At 42.5% G+C, this 21995-nt stretch overlaps 1 protein-coding gene across 1 annotated transcript in view; it reads right to left on the bottom strand.

Moving 5' to 3' along the window:
• Positions 1-7185: 7185 nt before the first annotated feature.
• Positions 7186-21995, bottom strand: part of LOC118315856 (metabotropic glutamate receptor 8) — a 120564-nt gene continuing 105754 nt past the window's right edge. Inside the window, exons 10-11 of the mRNA XM_035643487.2 lie at positions 10849-11095; positions 7186-7761 (exon numbers count right to left, since the gene is read on the bottom strand). Of these exons, the coding sequence (XP_035499380.1) occupies positions 7712-7761; positions 10849-11095 (297 nt within the window). The 3' untranslated portion in view covers positions 7186-7711. The remainder of the gene's footprint in view (positions 7762-10848; positions 11096-21995) is intronic.

The following is a 21995-nucleotide window of genomic DNA, read 5'->3' as shown; positions in this document are numbered from 1 at the left end:
CACGCACACACACACACACACACACACACACACACTCACGCGCACACGTAAGCATGTGCTGTGAATTGATGCCCGAGCGGGTAAAAAATAAACTTCCTTCGTGCGTCGGAATCCATCTGAGCTGATAAATTAACAAATCAATCTGAAGAGATGACGGGAATGTTCCTACATGAAAAAAAACGGCTGAGGTCATCAGCAGTCGCACTTGACGATCAGTGAACATTGGGGATGAAGGTGAAGGATGTTTCCATGCTCTTATCAGTAGACTGGGCGTGTTGATTTGAGGATCTCTGTTTTCAGCTGCTGCTTCACTGCTGTGGTAGACGTGCAAAGTGAATATAAAGGAGAATGCCATTGTTTCTTTTTGATTTTGATTTTCTAATCTTATATTCCCATATTCTCATCAGCAGAGACGAGCTGTCCCCACCTTTGAAGTGGCTGGAGTGGCTGTGGATGAAGGGGTGGATCCAGGAAAGTTTTATGACTACTTCCTGATTGTTAAGCCATGGTGGAGGTATGGACTGACATTCTAGTTCGAATATAGTCTAACTTTTTTTTATGGAAAACCATAAAACCACAACCTACCTGAGACAATTTTCATCTGCCCAGTTAAATAAACAGTAGCTCCCCTGGGCATCAGTGCCTCCATCCAGTGAGCGTAGACGTTATGAAATATGGATGTGAATGTACGTTTCTCTCCATTGTAAAACTGTAACTGACACCTCAGCCCACAGGAACCGGGTCTTACATTAAAAGTAACTGTTTAACATTTTTTCCATCACTTCAGTGTTAAACTAATATGCAGGTGTTTTAGAACAGCTGAGGCCAGATTGGACTCATGTGCTGTCCCTCACATCCTCCTGGTCTCTGCTACGACATGCAGATTCCTTTAGACAATGTTGACGCTTAAGAGCGTAATTGGCCCCGGGGGCCACCTACAGCAGCTGGATGAAAGTGCTCAGTAAAGAGGAAAACCTACAGTGTGTCTGTCAAAGAGCCAATTAAGCTGATGGTGCAGGATTTCCTGCCGGTGTCAGACTGCTTTAGTGGCGATGAGACGCAAAGGGGAAGAAGCTGAACATCTCAGCGGAGATACCCACTGTAACTACTCTGTAAGGTGAGTGTGTGTAGTATGTCATAGTTTGAGTTTTGGAGGATGCACATGCATCATTGGCTCATGATGTCTTTTTTAATTCATAATTGTAATGGACACAAACACAAACACTTAAAAACCATTGGTACGGTCAGAGAACGAGAAAGGAAAGAGATGGTGGGAAAAAATAATTTTTGGTAAATTTTAATATTGTTAAGCCGGTTTAAGTTTAATTGTTTGCATGCATTGGATTCATTTTAAAAAGACTCCTTACTTTAAGTAAGGAATGTTACTATAAACTAAGGCAGTGCCTTTACTGTACAGGTATAACTTACATGTATCAGTGGTTTGCTTTATTTTTTTACACCTCTGACATATATTATCCTGAGATATATATATATATATATATATATATATACACACACAACTGTGTTATGGTTAAATTTCATTTCAACAATTATATTAACCCAGTACATACATTTATCTACAGATAGATAAATGTATGTACTTTATTGATGCACAACTGGGAAAGCAGCAAGGCACACAACAAATCATACATAATATAAGAACTACAAGAATGACGATATAAGAACCACAAAACATATACAATTATAAGGAATATAAATACTGTGTAAGGAATGTACATCTGTGCAGCAATAGTTACCATTTGAATCTCGCCATCTTCAAATGCAACCTCTCTGAGCCGTGCAAGCAGGGATTCGGTTTGACATGCGATGCCAAGGTCCAGCAATCCCAGAGGCTTCTCTGCAATCCCTCCACTCAGCTGCTGCTCAATGGCCTTAAAGAAGGTGCATCCTCCAGGCAGTGGACAGAAGACTGCCACTCACTATTTCACTGGTGCACAAGTTGGTGTCACCTCTAAGAGAACGTTGTTTTTCTTTCATTTCTTTGAAAAAAATAATGTGTTGGAAGCAGGTCTGTTAATCGCATTCTATGGGTTTCTCAGATGTGGTAAATATACACCCTGATCCCTCTCTCCTTTAATCCTCAGCATTAAAGCGATGTGCTCATCATGTCCAATTATCTCTATGTCAACACATCTGAGGGGAGTGATGAGCTTTGCGCCGGGACAACAGACTTTAACTGTGTTCTGCTTCTGTGGTAAACATTTCTGACGTGAGTTGTCTGACTGAAACGGAGCGATGCTCACCAGCAGTCAACTGGAGCTGCTCTGCTCTATTCATGTGGTACGCCTCACTCTCCATGATGCCATGCTCCCAATTTGGCGAACTATTTAAGCTGCAGATATTTCCCATCTCTGCCTGTCAATGCCTCTGCTGCCCGGTGTCAGTATTGCTGCCTCACCACCCCAGCATCCATTTGCAGGCTCCAGGGGGTTTAAGATACAGTATGTGCTCATCACTCTCAAACGTCTCTACGTAATCACATCTGATGGGAGTGATGAGGTCGGGGCCTGAACGCCAACCTCTAACTGTGTTCTGCTGCTGTAATAAACATTTCAATCCTGACTTGTCTGACTGAATTAGAATAGCAGAATGTCCTGTTCTCTTTCTCTTCAGTGCTGTAATGTAAATTCCTAAGTTGGACACTGCAGCCGGCTAAATTAAATTTTCCTTTTGTTGATTATTTTGGCAGTGTCCATCCTGGAGCTGATTACCGCCTGGCAGTGGCTTCATAAATTCAAACCGGCGTACTCTGCCAAACCTGCTCAGCTGATTTCTCCTCTGTGGGAACAGACTCAGACTGGTCTGTCGCAGTTCTGCGCCTCTCCCTCAGACTGAGCCCAACACTCGCTCACAGCGTTATTGCTGATTAGTTCTGATTATTGTTATTGGACGGAATTGAGACTTTCTGACACACTGGCCACAGAATGATCATATTCTGGCAGACCGGCTTTGATCATTCCCTGGTTCTCAATGAAGCTCACTGCTCATTCTTCACACTTTGTATAGGGTTAGGGTCATAAACAGGTCATACTCTTTGTGTATGATTTGGTCAGAATTTGCCTCCTGCAGAAGAGAGCACATCACGTGTGGGTATTTGATTTCTTTCTTTGTGGTGACAGCACCCGCTCCAGTTTGATTAGTTTAGTCTAGAGCCAAGCAGCTCTGTGAGGCTGCACTTACAGTGATGGTGGTGCATTGAGCAAAATACCAAAGTCAGCATCCTAACATACTCACAATGACAATGTTGATATTAAATAGATGAGCCACACCCACCATGTTTATATTTGCTAATCAGGGCGGGACACAAAGTGGAGCTGAGGCTGATGGGAATGTCATTAGTTCTGCAGGTATTTGGCCAACAAATGTTGACCTGATGGTGGCGTTTAGGTCTCCAATGCTGTTGCTGAAATTTTCATGACGTTGCATTTAACAGTTGTTGAGACATTTTAATCTTAACCATAAACGTGAATCTCAAGGTGCTCCTCAATAGGATTCATCCTCCTGGCACCATGAATGTGTGGACTTAATTTCACGGCAGTCGATATCGTTTTTTAGGAAATTTAAAGTCCCCCTCCACACAAAAAGGTGTGGAGGGGGGTTTCTGTCCTCTAAAATGTCTGACATTGACTATAGGGACTTGTATCTGAGCAAATGTTGTCACTATAGAGGTGTTTTCACATTCCTCTCCTGGTGCAGGGGACTTCTGTTGCACTTCTCTGCAATTTGAAATTCAAACTAATCCTGGCAAGCTAGATTTGGTGCGTCACAAATACAGAAAACCAACCGCTGTCGAATATGCAAATAGGCAAAGAAAACGGAAACTTCCAGTGCAGCAGAGGCAGCGAATCCATGAGAGGACGGCAGGTGTGTCAGCAGACAGTTTGTGAAAGTTTTTTGGCTGAATCTCGCTGATGTTAGGCATAGCAGATTATTTTTATATACTTGTAAACGTGACTGGAGGGGTTTTCTTTAAGTTGTGGACAGATGGACAGAATGAAAAACTTTGAGTATGTGAATTTTATTGGAGATTAAACACTAACAGTTAAATCTTCTATGCCTGACAATGATATGTGTGCAACAGCAAATACTCGTGTCTGATGCAAACATTTCCATTGTTTGTGAAAGTGGAGAAAGTGGTTAATTGAATAGAACTTGTAAAGTTTTATTTTGGATATGGGAGCTCAAACACATGACACATGTCCATGCTGTGAAAAAGAGCAGGGCAGACAAGGACAGAAGTGACTAACAACCAATAAGTAACATTCATAAGCTCAGATATTTAAAAAAAAATTAAACTTAAGTAAAGTTTGCTGAGCAGCAGCTACTTCTTCAGCCACAAGTGGTCAGTAATTCTGTCAAACCAAACCTGCCCACTCACCCTTACTGAAGTGACACACATCTGAACTATGTATATTCCCTGATGATGAGAACCAGAAGTGCTGTCGCTGTATCAAACAAACCAAACTCGGTTTCCTCGCTGAATGTCAGACACGAACGCCGGATTTTAATGATTTCTGAAGTGTTTTGTAACCAATCTACAGTTCGGCATCACTCTTCAACTTGCTGGGCCTGATTCCAACAGTGAAAGCAACTGATTATCACGCAGACACTTCTTGCAGGAGATGGTAACTGCTCGCCAAAGTTACATAGTGTAGGAGCGGGCGTTCGGGAGTGGACTGAAAATGAAAGAGTCACCTTTCCAACTGCTACCAGTCAGCGTACCATCAAAATAATTTTGAAGCTTGTCATAATAAGTGATTTAAGTCCTCGGGTAAGAAGGATTTCTTTTAAAATGTTAGCAAATTTGCATTTTACTGGTGTGCAGGGAAAACAGCTGGGGAGACAAGAATATAAAGGATGGAGAAAAAAATAAGTTACGCCAATGTGCTCAGATATTTTAAACATCATTAAATGTTACGCAAACTGAAAGGTTCCACTGAAGAGGGCTGTTTGAATGGACTTCTCTTGTGGAGGCCGTTGAGTCTGACTCTTTTCACAGGCTCTTTCACGCTTTTGAATTTGGTTTCAACAAAGTTGAGACCCAGACTCAAACAGACTAATAATTGAATGCTGCAGAGTGAACGCATGTTCTTTTTCTACACACAAGTCAGAGTCATCCACAGGCTGACGGCAGTGAAGGACTGAGATCTGTCTGAAGTCTTTCGGTCAGTTTTTCATGCTTAGCAGTTTCAAGGACTCAAGGACCATTAAAGCAGCATGTTGTTGATGCCTGCATTTCATCTCCTATCACCTTTCCATCTGTGATTTTCATGTTGAGTCCTAATTGCCCCGTGTTTCCGAGCTGTGGGGGTCAGAGGTCGCCAGCACATTAGTTCCATTTCACTAAACAACATCTGCACCTTTTTTGTGTAAATCATATTGAGCAGCGGATAACGTCCAAGCCCCTCGTTTTGTGTTTCCAATGACGAACGTCCTCACACAGCAGCAGCTGCCAACATACAACAACATATAGTAGAAGACAGTAAAGCTACTGATGCTGTACAGTTACCAGGGGCAACTGTATTGAACACTAGATAGTAAAATGTAAAATAGAGTAAAAACAGAATGACGTATTGATTAAACAGAGGAAGAGTGAATGTTGAAGAAGAGTCGTCGGGAGGCTGCACAGTCTGAAACCAGCAGCTGTCCCACCAGGTCACCAGACAGAAGTAGGACAGACGTTGTGCTGCATTTGCTGGTTCACTTCTGGATGACTAAGTGAATATTCATCAGCTGCTACTTCGTCTGAGATAAGAACAGAAATAATCAGATCAACACAGTCATTCGAGCAGAGTCTTCTGTCTTCTCTCAGCGTCCTTACAACAGGAGTTGGGTGACCACGCGTCCTTGTTTGTCAGCAACAAATTATAATGAAAGAAAAAGTAACAATTAATCCGGGTGAATAATTTTCAGTAAAATATGTTTGTGTTTTGGGATAAAAGTCATTGATGCATTTTTAGGTGAAAATGGCTAATTTAATTGCAGCAGGTTAGTTTGAGAATTGTACCTTGAACATGTAATCAATCATATTTTTTTAATTATTATTCTGTTTTAATAACGAATATATTCCATTTAACTAAAATAATCAAATAAAGTAAATATTTCCATATGATTCTACCTAAAGTTGGGCTTTCTGAGCAGTGAATGAAATCATGTTTTACTTTCATATATTCATATTCCATATCTTATCAGATGACACATCGTTGTGCACAAAACTAGTTGTAAGAATGGTAGATGAACATTTAAAGTAACCAGCAGACACAGTTGGAGTACCTCTTGGACTACACCATGAGTTCAGACGTCCCAGAGCAAGACAAACCAAACTTTCTAAACAGCTGGGCCTGAGGACAGCTTACACCCGATTAGACAGAACCGAAAATCAAACCCTGTGTAGAAATTCAGACGAGCTGTGTCATCTTCAGTATTCATTTCAGCCTGGACACGAAGCTTCTTTGCTTTCAGCTCGCTGCAAACGCAAGAAATGAGAGCAGTGTCTGGGGAAATAAAGGCAGGACGGCCGCAAGCTTCATCACAGACTCTACCTGTCCTCCTCTTCTTCTCTTCCAGGAGATGCAGAAATATTCATTACATGCATGAGGAGTTCTCTCTGGCTGCTCATATTGATCCAGCCTCTCCTGTTCCACTGGCCTTATTGATCACACCGACTGCAATGGGGCAATACTGTGCTGAGTTTCCTGCCACAGTCAGGTTTGCATGATGTTAAAGGTCAAATAGTGCAGATGGAGTTTCTGATCATTTCCTGCTCTGCATATTTTGGCATATTAGGACATAAAGTGTCTGGTATTGTTACTTCTCCTCTCTTGAATAAATAGGTCATATCTATTATTACATCACGTCTATCATCTACTTACAGTAGCAGCAAAAATGTAGCATTTCATAGCCACTTACTGTAAAGATTAAAATGTATTTGAAATGTAATTATAAAACAACAGTATGAAGCTTCTGTGAACAATGCAGTTATTTATGTTAGCTTGCCATAGTTTATGGATATAATGATATAATTTCTCTGGAGCCCAAACACACTGCAGTCAGACTGACAAAAAAAGAAATAGACACCAAACCTCAACACACAAAAATAATGATGAGGTGCATTGTCTTCATTTCTTGTTCTTACATTCAAACAGAACCAGACATGGCACCAACTTGTGAAACATTCCTTTATTATAAATAAATCATTTGTATAAAAACTAGCATGCTTCAGTTCAACAATGGCATTTTGACAGTTCACAACCAAAAGCTACAGCTCAGTTACCCGAGAACAGCAACGGACTCATCTCATAATGCAGGTCGACGGACGGACGACATGAGACAAGAATCAGAAATTTTCACAACCACATTTTTTTAAACGTACAATTAGAATAACAACAAATATGGTTGGTCTCCATAATTTCTTTTTTTGTTTTCTTTTAAAGATTATTATTTTATTTTTTTTTCACCATCCTTCTGCTTCCTCGCAGTTTCTCAGATAGGTTTGAGTTGGGATCCTTTAGGTTTTTGGCGCCGTTCAGGCTCGAATCTGTAAACACAAAGACACCACAGATATGTTCCTTCTCCTTCTGCTCCTCCACATTGTTCAGAGCATCCCTATCTTGAGCTCTGGTGACATCTCCTCTGTGTCTGACAGAAATCTCCTTGTTCAGGACGTCTTCGAGTGGAAGAAGCCATTTCTTCACATGGCGTGGTTGGTGTAGCTGACGTAGGTGGTTTTTGTTGGTGGCACTGACGAGAGAAGAGCAAACAGCAGGTTGGTTACACTCCCCTGCCAGTTGAACAGATCTTCAAATGTCAGTTGATATACCAAAAGACAAATAAGACCGTTTGTAGGTAAGAAAAAACAAAGCAGCAGATCAACTTATCAAACTACAATAAGTCAGGATTCCTGTAAAGCTCAACTGTTCCCAATCAATACAACCCCTGTTTACCGAGGTTACTGTTTGTCACCTTTCCTGGGTAATAGCTTTGCTTGTGCCACAGGTATCAGGGGTCGAAGCCCCTTGCCCCAGTGACACAACTGACGCCCCAGAGACTAGGTGGGTTGGACCCCGTGCTGGCCGTCCCCACAGATACCCCACTGGATGCCGAGTTGTTACCCTGCCTGCTTTTGAGCCTGCTGCCTTCACTGATGCCCAGACAGATCATGTAAGTAGCTGTGGTTCAAGGAGGTCGACCAGGTCATCCACTAACCAGCTGAAGTTCTACTGGTGTGCCCTCGAAGGCGCAGTGTTATTACAGTCATTCTTAAAGCTTGAGCAGTTGTATAGCCAAAATGTTGGTTAGTTTTAGTGTAATGTAAAAGAGATCTGGGGTTTTCCTCTGGGAAAAATATATAAATACAATATTGGACCCACTTTTACCATCTCTAATTCAGCGCATCTGTCTATTCACTTGGTGGTACTTTCAGAGTGTGTACAACAACGAACCCCAACCCTTACCCTTACCCTAATCCTAACCATAACCATAACCACAACCCTAACCATAACAAAATGGATCGCAGCAACACACACAAAATGGCAGTCAAACCGCCCAAAATGGCCGCCACAGACAAATTAGGACACCAAACATACACACACAATCCGCACATACACTCAACCAATCATCGGACTCAAAAACAAAACACATTAGCAAACAATATTTCAAACTGATCCAAGCCAAACATCACAAACAGATCATAGACAAATCCACCATGACACAATCATTCATAGCTGATATGATTAAACAGGTTAACAGACTCATGGACTTCATTAAACCCTTCACGCCCAATGAACAGACATGAAAAAGGGTACAGCATAACACAACACAGTGGATGAAGACTAACATGACAATTCTACAAGAACATTATACTAACACTAGACATTGACAGCCTCTACACCAACATTAATACAGAAGGCATACTTAAAGTGATACAATCCACCCTCAACAAATACCCAGAGGACAATAGACCACACAAGGAAATCCTCCAATTACTCCACATATGTCTAACCAACAATGATTTTTCCTTCAACAGCAGGAAGGTTCGCACCATCCTACGCCACCATCTACATGAGTGCGTGGGAGCGAGAGGCTCTGGCCAAATGTACACATCAACCTCTGCTTTCTAGACGATATGATAGGAGTATGGCCTCATGACATCACAGTTTTCCAGGACTTTATAGACACCCTTAACAGTCACCACTTTTCCATCCGGGTCGAACACACATTGGACCCACAACAGGTACACATTCTAGACACCAGTGTAATTTGAACAAACAAGCACCCCACATAGACGATTGCTGACTGAGGTCTATTTCAAAGCCACAGATACACATGCTCTACTACACAAATCCAGCTACCATCTTGTTTGAACCACCATTTTTTTTTGCTTCCGAACTGCCCATGTATTAATGTATAATATATACAAGATATTCTGGATCAAATAAGCCTCACATACATTTTCACCACATGGACTTTCTCATGACTGACTTTGTGACCTCTTCCCCTTACAGCAAACTCCGTGCGAGACAAAAGAGGAAGTTCAGCCCTGTGTAGGGCTGAGAAAGTATCAGTGATGTGAGAGCTGCTGCTTGTTAGATAAACAGATCACTTCAGTCAGCACATCTCTGACAAGTAAACAAACCAGCATCTCACACTTTTCTGCTGACGGACAGAGAAGTAGCTTTGAAGTGGAACGGTAAACAGTTTGGCTTCATCAGATCTGGTCTCAGGTGACGTCTAAATGTAGACTTCCTGTTAAATCCTCATTAATGTAGAGAGACTTCCCTCTTCAGCTCCAGGAGATATCGAAAGACTTTACAGAGGAACTTTGCTTTTCGTCTTAAAGTACCTGTGTTCGGAGAGTCATTTACAGCATCTACCGCAAGTCTTTTGATTGACTGTCAATGCTTCTACCGTAATCTTGGAGCAGTACCACATTAGGAAAATCCTTTTTGTTCCTGGTCTACTCTAAAGTTAAATAAAAGGTTATATATGGCCAAAGGTGTGTGGTTACTTATTTGTATTAGTCCAGTTTCATCAGGCATTCCTATAGAGAGCCACAGACATGAGTAGTGTCTGTAAAGCAATGCAATCTCTCAATCAGCATTTCTTTCATCCATCTTTCTGAAATAATTAAGCATGTTCCTGGTGTTTGATTTACATATTCTCAGGCAAACTACCATCCATGCCAGCATCTGACAACAACATCTAAAAGAACAGAGTGTGAGATTTCAGACCTGACAACCAAGTGGCAACCCACCGTGACATCACCCACTGGTTTGTCAGCTGCCGTTTGAAGCCTTGTTTTGAGTTTGGCAGTCAGGCGCCATCTTGGTTTTTTGGAACCAGAAGTTACCATATTTGGACAAGAGGTTGGAGCTGGTGAGAAGCAAGGGTTTGGTCTGACTGAGAGCTTAGGGAAACTGCACGCCCACCCCCACCTGCGACCTGCACCGATTGGACGGTACTAGCTGTCAGTCATACAGTATCCATGTACCAAGACTAACTGTGTGTTTTATCGTCAATTTGACTCTGAATGGAACCATCATTTACTAAATGGACACCATGCTGTGTTGAAGATGACTTGAAACTAGAGATTGAAAAATAAACTCCTCAGTAAAATGTTTACTGACATTATAAATCAAGAGAGAAGTAGAGTCCTTTTCTCAAAGACTTCTTATGTAACCAGTGAAGTCGCCCTCTGCTGGTCCTTCAGGAGAACCCAGGTCTAAGGTTTTTTTTCATTGGCTTCACTTTCCCGTCCTGAAGTCTATACGTCCATTTTTATATGCAGTCTATTCTGAAAACATCATAATACACCCCTCCCCCACTCACCGCTGGCCTCCACACCCTCACACAGTTCCGTCTTCACCTCGCCGTTGGGCCGTTCAGCCGCCAGCTGCGACAGTTTGCTGGTCATGGTGGCGACGGTGACAATGGCCTTGAAGCTGCGTTTGCGTTTGGGGACGTTCTGCTCGGGGTGGAGGATGATGATGTAGACCTTTGGCATGTAGAGCATGCCCAGAGACACGCAGGCGCTGAGGCTGAGGGAGACGGTCAGCGTGGCTGTCTGGATGTACATCTGAGGGGTAAACAGAGGGGGGAGGGGTTGGGGGGATGGCCAATCACAGAGGCTGATGAGGTTCAGAAAGACAACATTTTGTGTGTGTGTTTGTGTGTGGGTGCATGCATGCATGCAGAGCCCAGCAGGGTCACTGGGGAGAAAAACGAATGGTACACAGGAATTATTAATTTATGGCCATGAGTAAATCATAAAATAATACTTTCCAATTGTTGAACACTGTTTGCAATTTGAATATGAGTCGAGAGTTTCTGGTCAGACATTGTAACACGTTAACACATTTTAAGGGAAACTACACAACATTGTTAAACACACGTGTTTATCCACAAAGATCAAAATCAAATTCAAGTATTTCAGTAAGACTAGACTATGCATGGATTTTAAACTGTCCCTGTTTGTTTAGAAATATATTAGGCTGAACAGTGGGGCTGTGTATTTGCTGCTAACTGACAGCAGCCAAATCAATAAGGTCAGTAATTGTATGCACCTCGATACCAGGAAGTCTGGTTGCTCCTACTGCAGTATCTTGGTGGTGAATCAAGATCACACATTAACGCTTGATGTAACAAACAAAAAGGAAATACCTGACAATTTCCAAATACCAAACATCTCCTGACATAGTGTCTCTTCACTGTGTTGTCTCATCTACAGTATATTGGTGAGGAAGCACTGCCAGCAGCTCTGACTGCTGGAAAAGTCATAGTGGTGAATTTTGTTTCCTGTGTTGTTGCGGCGTGTCACACATGCTTGGATCAGTTTTTAAAGACCAGCAGATGTTCAGATTAAAAGTCTTCCAGCTCAAGTGAAATCAAACATTTCTACAAGGAAGTGTTGAGGTTCATTGGCACTAGTCAAATGAGTTTTCTTAACTTCTCCTTCTTAGCTTCTACGAGCAGTAAACAAACAATGAACATGTTTTTTGAACAGACCATAATGAAGTTGTGCAGATATAAGTGTTATATTATTGTTTTGCTACTGTTACGCCTCCCTGTGGAGACTCATGGGTGGAGGCTGTTGAATGTACAGATAATGTGTGATTAAAAATACATTTGCAATATAAAATGCGTCTTCATAAAATAAGTTTTTTGACATACTGTACATAAACATATGGTTTGAATAGAAACAAATCACTATATGTCTATATTGCTAATGAATGCCAACTCAAGTGGTGCATATGATGCTTCTCTGTACGTTACATTTGATTTAAGACAAAATAAAGGATAATTCAAGTCTCTTCTAAAGGACTTGCTCTTTTTGCACCTGAGGTAAGTCAGAATATAAAAACTTAAAACATGAACTGGAAATCAAAAAGTGAAATCAAAAATGTCATCCTCTTACAGGTTTGAAAATCAAACTGTAAAACTTAGTAAGTAGTAACAGAACATACTGTGACCAACTGGAAATGGCAACTTCTGAAATCCCTCATAACATGTTTGAGCCTGAATCTGATCCAGAACATGAAAATGGACAGAAGGAACATCGGTACGCAGTTATTTTACTATCTTTATTCAAGAGCGTGGTCTTTCAGTCCTCATTTTCTGATTTCACGTTCAGATTTGTCAGTCTTTCCTTCAAACTCTGCCCTCGCACTCAAATAGCTCCTTCTTGTGTTCAAATAGTTTCTTCTTGCATTCACACTTTATTCTGCTTCTGCTCAAACTGTTTGCCTGGGCGCAAATATATTGTTGCTCGCACAGATTTAGTGTCGACCAATGAAATGATCGCTGCCTCCCCCAGGGTGAATTCGAGTTAGAGCATCCCGTACGAGCAATTACACTTTAACCCGGTTAAACCCCCCCCCCGACATCGCCTTCTTGACTTAGGAGCGGGAGTCCGTTGCACCGTTCTTAGAAGTGAGAAAACGCACCCGCAAGGAGACAGCGATCATTTCATTGGTCAACACTACACCTGGAATCCTATTGTTGAGGATTTTTGATAGGGCTGTCACATAAAAAAATCCAAGCGCGCAGCAAGAAATGCGCAAGCAGACAACTCGAGAGCGCACAGAAGCAGTATGAGTGTGAGGAGAAGAGCTGAAGCCGGGAGCAGGAAATCTGTGCTAGCCACAACATATCTAAGTGCGAGCAGCAATATATTTGCGCACAAGCATACAGTTTGAGCAGAAGCAGAATAAATGTGAATGCAAGAAGAAACTATTTGAGCTCGAGAAGCAAATATTTGAGTGCAGATTTTGAAGGAAAGAATGAAAAAGCTGGACGTGGAATCATTAAATAATGCGCTAAAACTGAAAGACCACGCTCTTGAATAAAGATAGTAAAATAACTCCATACATCGGCAGGAACAAAGATTAAGGCAGGGTGTAAACATAATGCTCACTACCTGCTTTTTGTGGAACATAGAGGTGAATTTACTCTTTCAGTCAAAACACACGTAGATAAAAAAAAGAATTGTATACAAGCCTCTGTTAATATGTGTTACAGTAATATGTGTAGGAAATGAGCTACAATATCCCGGGTCAAGTGGAAAGCGTCTGCCGTCAGGAAATACAACGGCTTGTGTTGCTGAAGAAATGTTATTCTGCTGTAGCCAAACCTGAACGGTGGGTTGTTTGTGTGCTGCAGTACATTAAATGCCTGGTACATTACTCAAGTAGACAGTTTGGGAAGAACGAGCTGTGCTCTGGAGCGGATGGCAGTTTAAAGAAATCCATTGTAGAAAGAACCGTTGGAAACCTAATGTCCAGAGCAGCCTGTTGTCCCACCGTGATTTCTTCCAGGACTTGGACTGTAAAAACACCAGGGAGCGCGACGGAAGTAAATCTAGGTCTCATTTCTATCTCTGACAAAATCTGACACGACATGTCTTGTGAATCAACTTAAACCCTCATCATAAATTGTTCACATGCATTTTGCATATTTCCCAGCACACTGAACACACGTTTGCAGCTCATTTCTGTTCGATGTGGTAACTCATTTTGTTTTAACAATAGAACACATCACACCATCTGCAGCTTTCCCTCTGCTGCTTTACACACTCTAAGGAAGTGACAAAAACAAGCGAGAAAAAAAGACTTTAAATATGCTAAATATCAATTTGTATCATTTATCTATGCATTCCCGGGCCAATCAGAGACGTGAGCTGTTGCAGCAAATGTCGCCCGAGGGAGTGAAGGTAGTGGAGCAGAGGAGAGAGCTGCTGCTCAGAGGAGGTGAACGTCCGCCATCACCAGACGGAAGCAGTGTATCTTCTCCAGCAGCTGCAGACACCAGAGGCGGCCGCATCCAGTGGAAAGTGGGTAAGTATATTTGTGTGCGTTCAGTTGTTACAGGAATCATTAAATGTTGTTGGAATCGTCTCTCTCTAGTCGCCACCGCAGATGCTGACAAAACTTGTTTTGGGGTGAAAACCGACCTGCTGCAGGAAAAGGAACTTTGACTCAGCTCATTTATCAGAGAGGGAGAAAGAGAGCACAGTCTGATTCGAGCTCGCTCAACCACACACTCACGCACCATGCGGCGCTCGACCAGGTGACACAAACCTCTCTTTTCCTCTCCCTGCCCTGCAGCATCTGTCATAACACACCTGTGCACACGCTCCCAACACACAGCACCGCCTACCGCCACCCCCACAGCTCGGAGATCACCTGTGTCGCTATGGCAACCGCCTCATGCAAATTGAAGCATGGGGTTAATGGCCCTCCGAATGACAGCGGGGAATCCTCAGCAAGACACCGCCACCCGGATCCAGAGGAAGGAAAGAGATGTGCTCACAGATGGCGAGCACCCCCCCCCCCCAGCCCAGGAGCCCAAAACAACGACGGCGGTGATTCCAGCGACACACCAAGGAATCATTATGAAAATGTATGACAGACAGTGAAGCATAAGTCATTTGTGGGCCTTAGGGAAAAAGTGATTCATGTGGCCTCTCAGACACAAGCTGTTATTACAAAGTGTGAGCGGCATGAAAGTGAGCGAGTGTGACGACGCACGTATAGGTGAAAGGTGAGGGGGTGTTGGAAGGTCGACTCAGGGACAACCGCCAGGTCTAAGTTTAAATGGAAAAAAAAATCTGTAGGGGACCGATATCAAGGAGTGTGTGCAATTTGGTACAGCTTGATTGAACTTCTTACCATCTGTCTGTCTGTCTATCGATGCGTTTTACTCAGTTCCATTCATGACCATGTGTCACAGTAGTAAAAGTTACAATGATACTACCTGTAGCAGAGACTATCCTCCACCAAAAAAACATCCAGATAGGCCGTTTTTGAAGCAGCATATTATGAAGTTGTGAGGTCAGCTGTGGACCTGGTAAGTCTGTTAAGTTTGTGTAATTAAATTGATGTCCTTATATTCTGTAAATCAATCATGCTGATTCTCTGCCATGTCACCCTAACCCCTAACCATCACCCTTACCTTTACAAACTCATTAATCCTGCGTTGGTAAAGTCCACGATGCTCTTGGGGTGAAAAAAGTATTTGTGGTGTACCTCCTGTCACCAGTATAGGCGCTGTTTTAGGAAACGGTTGATACGGTCATTTTTACCACATACGACATAGTTTGTAGCATGAGTTGGACGATGAGTTGTAAGATGTCAAAAAAAGTCAAGCATCCGGTACAACTTGGAACGCCATGACAATTTGTGAAGATGATCCCCGAAACTCAAGTAGTATATTCAAATTCTACAACAAGTTGTCACTAACAGCTTAGCCTTCACTGATGTCGATGCCAACTGCAGCGTAACAAAGACTGACAGTGATGTACAGTTTTTGTCCTCGGCTCTCTGTTCCCTGGTAGTTCTCACTGAAGCTTTGAAGCGCCATAAATGCTGTTTGGTACAGACCTGAATATTTCAATGAGGTTGAGCCCCTGTAGTGTAGCTGGTCGCTTTATAAGTCTACCAAGCTCAGCAGGGGGTGTGGAGTAATCACAGTGAATATCAGTGGCCACTGTCCCTGCTTTTTTTAATCCTTTCATACTATCTTCCTCAGCCTACTTACATAGCAGAGTGAGGGTTTGACTTAAATATCTCAAAAACTATTTCGAACCACTTCTAATTCAGAAAGATTGTTTGGGAAAAAAAGAGCATACAGGGACAGCAGAGAGGTAGGTAATAGGTTATATTTAGGAGATATGTATCTATAATGATGCACTCAAATGGTGCTGGCATAAAAAAAAAGGTCTTAGGTTTCACTCCGTGTAAGAGTCACCCAACTTTAAATCTCCTTAACTGGGAAGTTAACGTGAGGCGGGAGGTTGAGGAGGTTAATGGCGGATGAATCCTGTGACTGTGCAGCTCTCCGTCTCTGTGACCTGGATGCCACCCACTGTCTGATCAAAGCCCGACTGGTTTAAAGCGCAGGACTGTAAAAGTCTGTTCTCAGTGCAGCTGAGGCCTGAGAGGAAGTGGAGCAGCAGATATTTAATATATAAATGTCAGCAGCAGGCCGCAAGAGCGAAGACACCCTGGTGGATGAATCAGATCGGATCATAAAACACGAGAATATTCTGTATAATTATCTCATTTATCTCAACTGATAAACCAATAGTATCACGGAAGCCTGACTGCAGCCCGCTGATTTAAACTGATAATGGCTCGGGGGTTTTTGGAGAATCACAAATGTTGGGCACTGTAGCCCACAGGTTCTCCATCTGCTGCTCTCATCTGCAGCTGTGATCAGGCCTCATGACTCACCACTTGCACCGCGGCTCCACAGTTTGTCCACTCTCTTACATTTGGCCCGTTCTCTTCCACAAAAGTACACACTTTACCTCAAGCAGACACAACTTTTCGCCATTTTCATATTTTAAATTTGCACGCGCTGTACTCAAGCTCCGGTGCAGGCAAGTCCAATTATAAGGCAAAGAATCTGGCAGGGTTCCTGCATTCAATGTCCCTCGTCTGTTACTTGTTGGAGTGAAGCCTGAAGTGAAGTGCCGTAAATAAATTTGTGTTCTTATACTTATTTTTTTTTTAAAGAAGTATCTGTGGAGACAACTATCACCATATTCTTAGTATATCTAAATTTACAAAAGTCACTTGGTGCAGATGCAGTTTTCTGTTTGTTTGGGGGTATTTTTCTGTGTGATCCTTTAATGGATTCAAACCCACAAACGTGGCAAGCTGTGTTCATTTCTAAGGACACCAGCTGTGTTTTCATCAAGTAAAGAAACGCTCCCTCAAGATACTTGGGCAACATCAGGCAGCAGCTCCCACAAATCCGTAAATGTCCACACGGCTCTAACTGACGATATTTTTTAGACTCAACCATTTTCTGTGTTGAGTTAAAGAGTCGGGCAATTTTGGGGGCGCTATGAGAAAAATTGTGAATTTATCTGTCTGGTTGCACTTTGGTTGCAGTTAGGTTTTAGTCTGGGTAAGGCCTGATGAGCTATAATAGGTGTGTGTGTGTGTGTGTGTGTGTGTGTTAGGTCATCAAGGAAGATCCTGATAAGAAGCCAAACCACATCCTCCAAGCTTCTTTGGGATATCGGAGTCAAACAGTCTCAGGACATTTGGGACCAATACTGTGTATAATGATCAAACAGAAGATATTAAGTCTTCACTAGCGAAACAAATTTGCCAGTCTGTGCTACTTTTCTCGAGAGAAGCAAGCATCAACATCCTATTGATTTGACCCACATCGACCTGTGATGACTCGCTTCAAGACGCAAACTGTTGCCCGTACAGCCGCGATGAAACTATCCGCTGCTTGTGTATGTGATTGTCAGCTAAAATGAGAACTCTGCCTTCAGCCTCCGCTCTCTTATATGTTCTCACAGACTAGACCTCGCGCTGCTGAGAGTTAGTCCACAACTTAGCTGCAAACTATCCTGTACTGCCTCAATCACCCACACAAAGCAGCGACACAATCCTGAGGGTAAAATACGGGACACCCTCTAGCCCTCTGCTGCCTCTCGAGGTTCCTGTCCATGAACGTCACTAACAGAATTACATAGAATCAATGACAAGGGACAGCCCCAGTGGAGCCCAGTGTCCACTGAGGGGGCGATTGATTTCATACAAAAGAATATCGACGAAGACGGCTCAAAGCATCGGCCACGGCCACCCATGTTCATGAGTCAAGTCAATGTCCACACGGTCCGCAATGTATTTGCATACATGGTAATGACAAAATATAACTGTAAATTAGCCACAGTAGAAATTATTTTTAAATACAAGATTTATTAAAAATGTATTTTTCCAATTAGTAGGCCACATATGACAGCATTTATAGTATGAAGATTTGCCTTTAAAATTTTAATGAACTTGATAAAAGAATGATTTCCTAATAATATGGCGGTGGTGAGATCTTATTGTCGGATGATGCCGTTTGATACATATATCCAGTCAGATTTCAGACGATTAGACAATAGGATTCATCTCATTCTGACTTGTCTATTTCTGCTGTAAAGGGTAATATTTTTTTTCCTTTGGCCTGTAGTGACATTTTGCCTAATAAAAAATAAATATATAACGCTAATATGACAGCTATGGATGGCAGGCAGTAACACAGGGGCTGGAATTGACTTTTTCTCAACAATTCTCAGGCTCAAAAATAAGATAAGCAGCAGAGCAGAGCTGATTCCTGCTGATTTCTCTTTAAGAGAGACAAAATAAATTGACAGCAGTGAAAGGCATGGTATTATGTTATTCATAAAAATATGTTACAAAATAGAAATCTTGTCGGGTGTCAAGGTGGACTCTGTGAGATTAGTTTGAAGATTGGACAAACAAATTACATAAAAATCGACTGTCACAATGAAATTATTAGATCTGGACATAAATGAGTAGTGCAACACGTCACAAAAAGAATAATGTCCTTGTTCTCCCTTTTTGGACTTTTTGTTTTTGTACAGTATATATATACATACTTTAAAAAATTAAAAAACACTCACCCCATGTGGGTGGTCTTGTGTTTCAAGAACCAGTCTATGCTTAAAACAACGCTTACATTACTGGTCTCTCTCCTCTTTCCAACCACTTCTTCTCACCCCCATTTCTCTCTCTCTTCGCAACCGGTCGAGGTGGATGTTTCGCCCACAACTGAGTCTGGTTCTGCTCCAGATTTTTTTTTAAATAAAAAACATATTTCAATCATTCCATCCATCCATCCATCGCCTACCTTTTTTCCCATTTAAGGGTCGCAGGGGGGCTGGATCCAATCCCAGCTGACATTGGGCGAGAGGTGGGGTACACCCTGGACAGGTCACCAGCCTATCACAGGGCCACAGACAGAGACAAACAACCATTCACTCTCACATTCACACCTACCGTCAATTTAGAGTCTTCAATGAACCTAACCCCATTCTGCATGTCTTTGGACTGTGGGAGGAAGCCGGAGAACCCGGAGAGAACCCACGCATGCACGGGGAGAACATGCAAACTCCACACAGAAAGGCCCTGGTTGGTTTGAACCGGGTTTCGAACCCAGGACCTTCTTGCTGTGAGGCGAAATTGCTAACCACTTGACACCACCGTTCAGCTATGTCAATCATTAATTTTGATAATTTAATGATGGTTTCGGAAAATAATAATTTCATTGACTTTTAGCATAAAGCCGATAGTAGTCTGACTGTAGTCGCACAACAGGGGTCAGGGGTACTAACTTATACATTTCTCCTAATAAATCAGCGCAAACGACCACCAAGTAGTCCAACCAAGACGGACAACCCGGCTGCTCTCCCTGTGGTGGACAACACGGAGGTGACGGAGCAAAACAGTGAGGATCAGAATCGCTGCAAGCCGGATTGGGACGAAGAACAGGGTCCCAGCAGGCCCCGCATCATATGACGACCACCCGCAGCAGCTAGCATCAGAACCCTTAAAACCGTCACCGTGGCCGGGGTGGAGCAGCAACACCATGCTGTCACATAGCAACTACTAAGCAACAGCAGTGAAAAAATCCTGCCACTGCCCATGTGAGTAATTAGACTAATCATTATATTTGTCTAAATTCACAAATATCATGCTTTGTGAGATAAAAAATAATCCAGGCACAATCCACAGTATGAAAACTGAAATTTAACAAAAATCTGGTGTCACCACTTTCAAAAACAGTCTGAAACTGAATCACAATGATTCAGTCAATCAACATAATCCATTTGCTTCCTCCAAACGGAGCAGGGGTGACAAAAGGGGATTCAAAGAGAAGCTGAGTTTAGAGACAAGATGTTGAGTGAGCACTCTGATCCATATATACATTCACTACAGGCCTGAGGTTAGCGGGGAATTCATCTTCAAGGAGTCCTACGTTTAGCTGTACACTTAGATGAGTGGAAGCAAGGGAAAGCTGCTTTCCTAATCTCAAATAAAGATAACTCCAACACTGCATGATTTACATCTCTGCGGTCTTTACATGTGTCTTGTGTGGTTGTCAAAATCGGGGGTTTGTTGTGGAGATGTAAAATATACGTAAATGTAAAAATATGTGTCTGAGAGGAGCAGATGCTATATTCGTGCAAGTTTTATACTCCCAGATAAATTCTGGTGGTGTGAAGTGGCTGTAGGCTCTGTTAACAACACTAATAATATCACCGTTGGCTTATTAATATGATAAAGTAGCTCATCAGCTGAGGTTAGAGGAGCTGGATCCCCTGAGGGGAGCCGCTGTGGGTGGAAGCTGCATGTTAATCTTCTCTGGGAAATCAAAGCCTGTTTCATTATGTATGGAGGCAGGGTGACTTTCTCCCAGCAGCCCCCACTTTACTCTGTCTACTTGCCTGTGAATGCAAACGCCTCCTCAGGCAGCCGGTGTTGCGTATCCCTGGGTTCTCTTCAGATCAGGTTTTACGTGCATGCAGGTTTTCACACAGATTTGTTTCTCGAACCAATCGTCACAGCTGTTAATTATGACGTTTCATGCCGTTTTTATATCATCAAATAACAAATTAGAACCAACTTTCCATACTTAAGTGTAATAAGAGCTACCTAATATGACAGAACGTCTTTAAGAAATTTTTTATTTAATGTGTAACTTGACTTTTTGGTCTGGTGCATGTCCAATCCATTTATTTTAGGACTCCAGATGATTTGGCTTCACTTCTGGGGAGCTGTCATCCATCTTTATATAAAGCCCATGATTCATTTGCATCAAAGACTGATTTGACTGTAGAGATGATTTCAGTCACAGTGAATATCTGTACTCACACAGAATCTTATATACACAAATGTGGATCAATAACGTGGTGAGGGTCTGACAAAGCAGCGGACAAGTGCATGGTGAGTTGATTATAGCGAAGAGGATGACAGAAGCACTCTTCTTCATTGACTACCGTCACGCAGCCACAACCTCCCGAAAAAAAGTACAAATGAGGACGTGCAGAGATCAATTCATGTCCTGTTTCAGAGCAGTGTTTAACAAGGTGATTCGATGGGGACGTTTAGCGAGCCACTCATTTGGGGCTGTAACAGCTGATACAGCAGATACAGTGTGGCAGAGAGGAGGGGAGAAGGTTTAAAGCAGTAAAGGTTTGGGACACTTGCAGTAGATATTACCGATCTGCTCTCGCCCGGACATGGACATTGCTGCGACACTCGTAGCAAAAGTGTTGTAGCCAGCACCACCTCCTAAACGACCAAACAGTGGAATCAACACCTCTCTAAAGTAGTTTCAGAAACACCTGAACATTTAAACCTTCACGGAGGAAGAGGTATTGCAGGACTGTTGTATTAGACTGGCTGACACTCCAAAACCTTTCTTGTGAGCCGTTTTCAGACATGAAATGTCCTTTTGACGTTCACATCAGTCAGAGACGTTCACTCCAACAGAAACATTTCCGGAACAGTCTGTGGCGCCCGAGTAGAGCAGCAGGAGACAGGACACGACATTACTCTGCTATGGAAAGCAGAGGTGTTGTTTGCAGTCATCAACACGCCCACTCGCTCAATCTAAACCTTCTGGGGAATTTCCTGCTGTACGCTCACCTGGGCTCACTCTGA

The sequence above is a fragment of the Scophthalmus maximus genome, chromosome 7 (genome assembly GCF_022379125.1).
Source record: "Scophthalmus maximus strain ysfricsl-2021 chromosome 7, ASM2237912v1, whole genome shotgun sequence".
Classification (NCBI taxonomy): domain Eukaryota; kingdom Metazoa; phylum Chordata; class Actinopteri; order Pleuronectiformes; family Scophthalmidae; genus Scophthalmus; species Scophthalmus maximus.
Note: the sequence above shows the minus strand (reverse complement) of the source record. Positions and strands in the feature narration are given on the sequence as shown.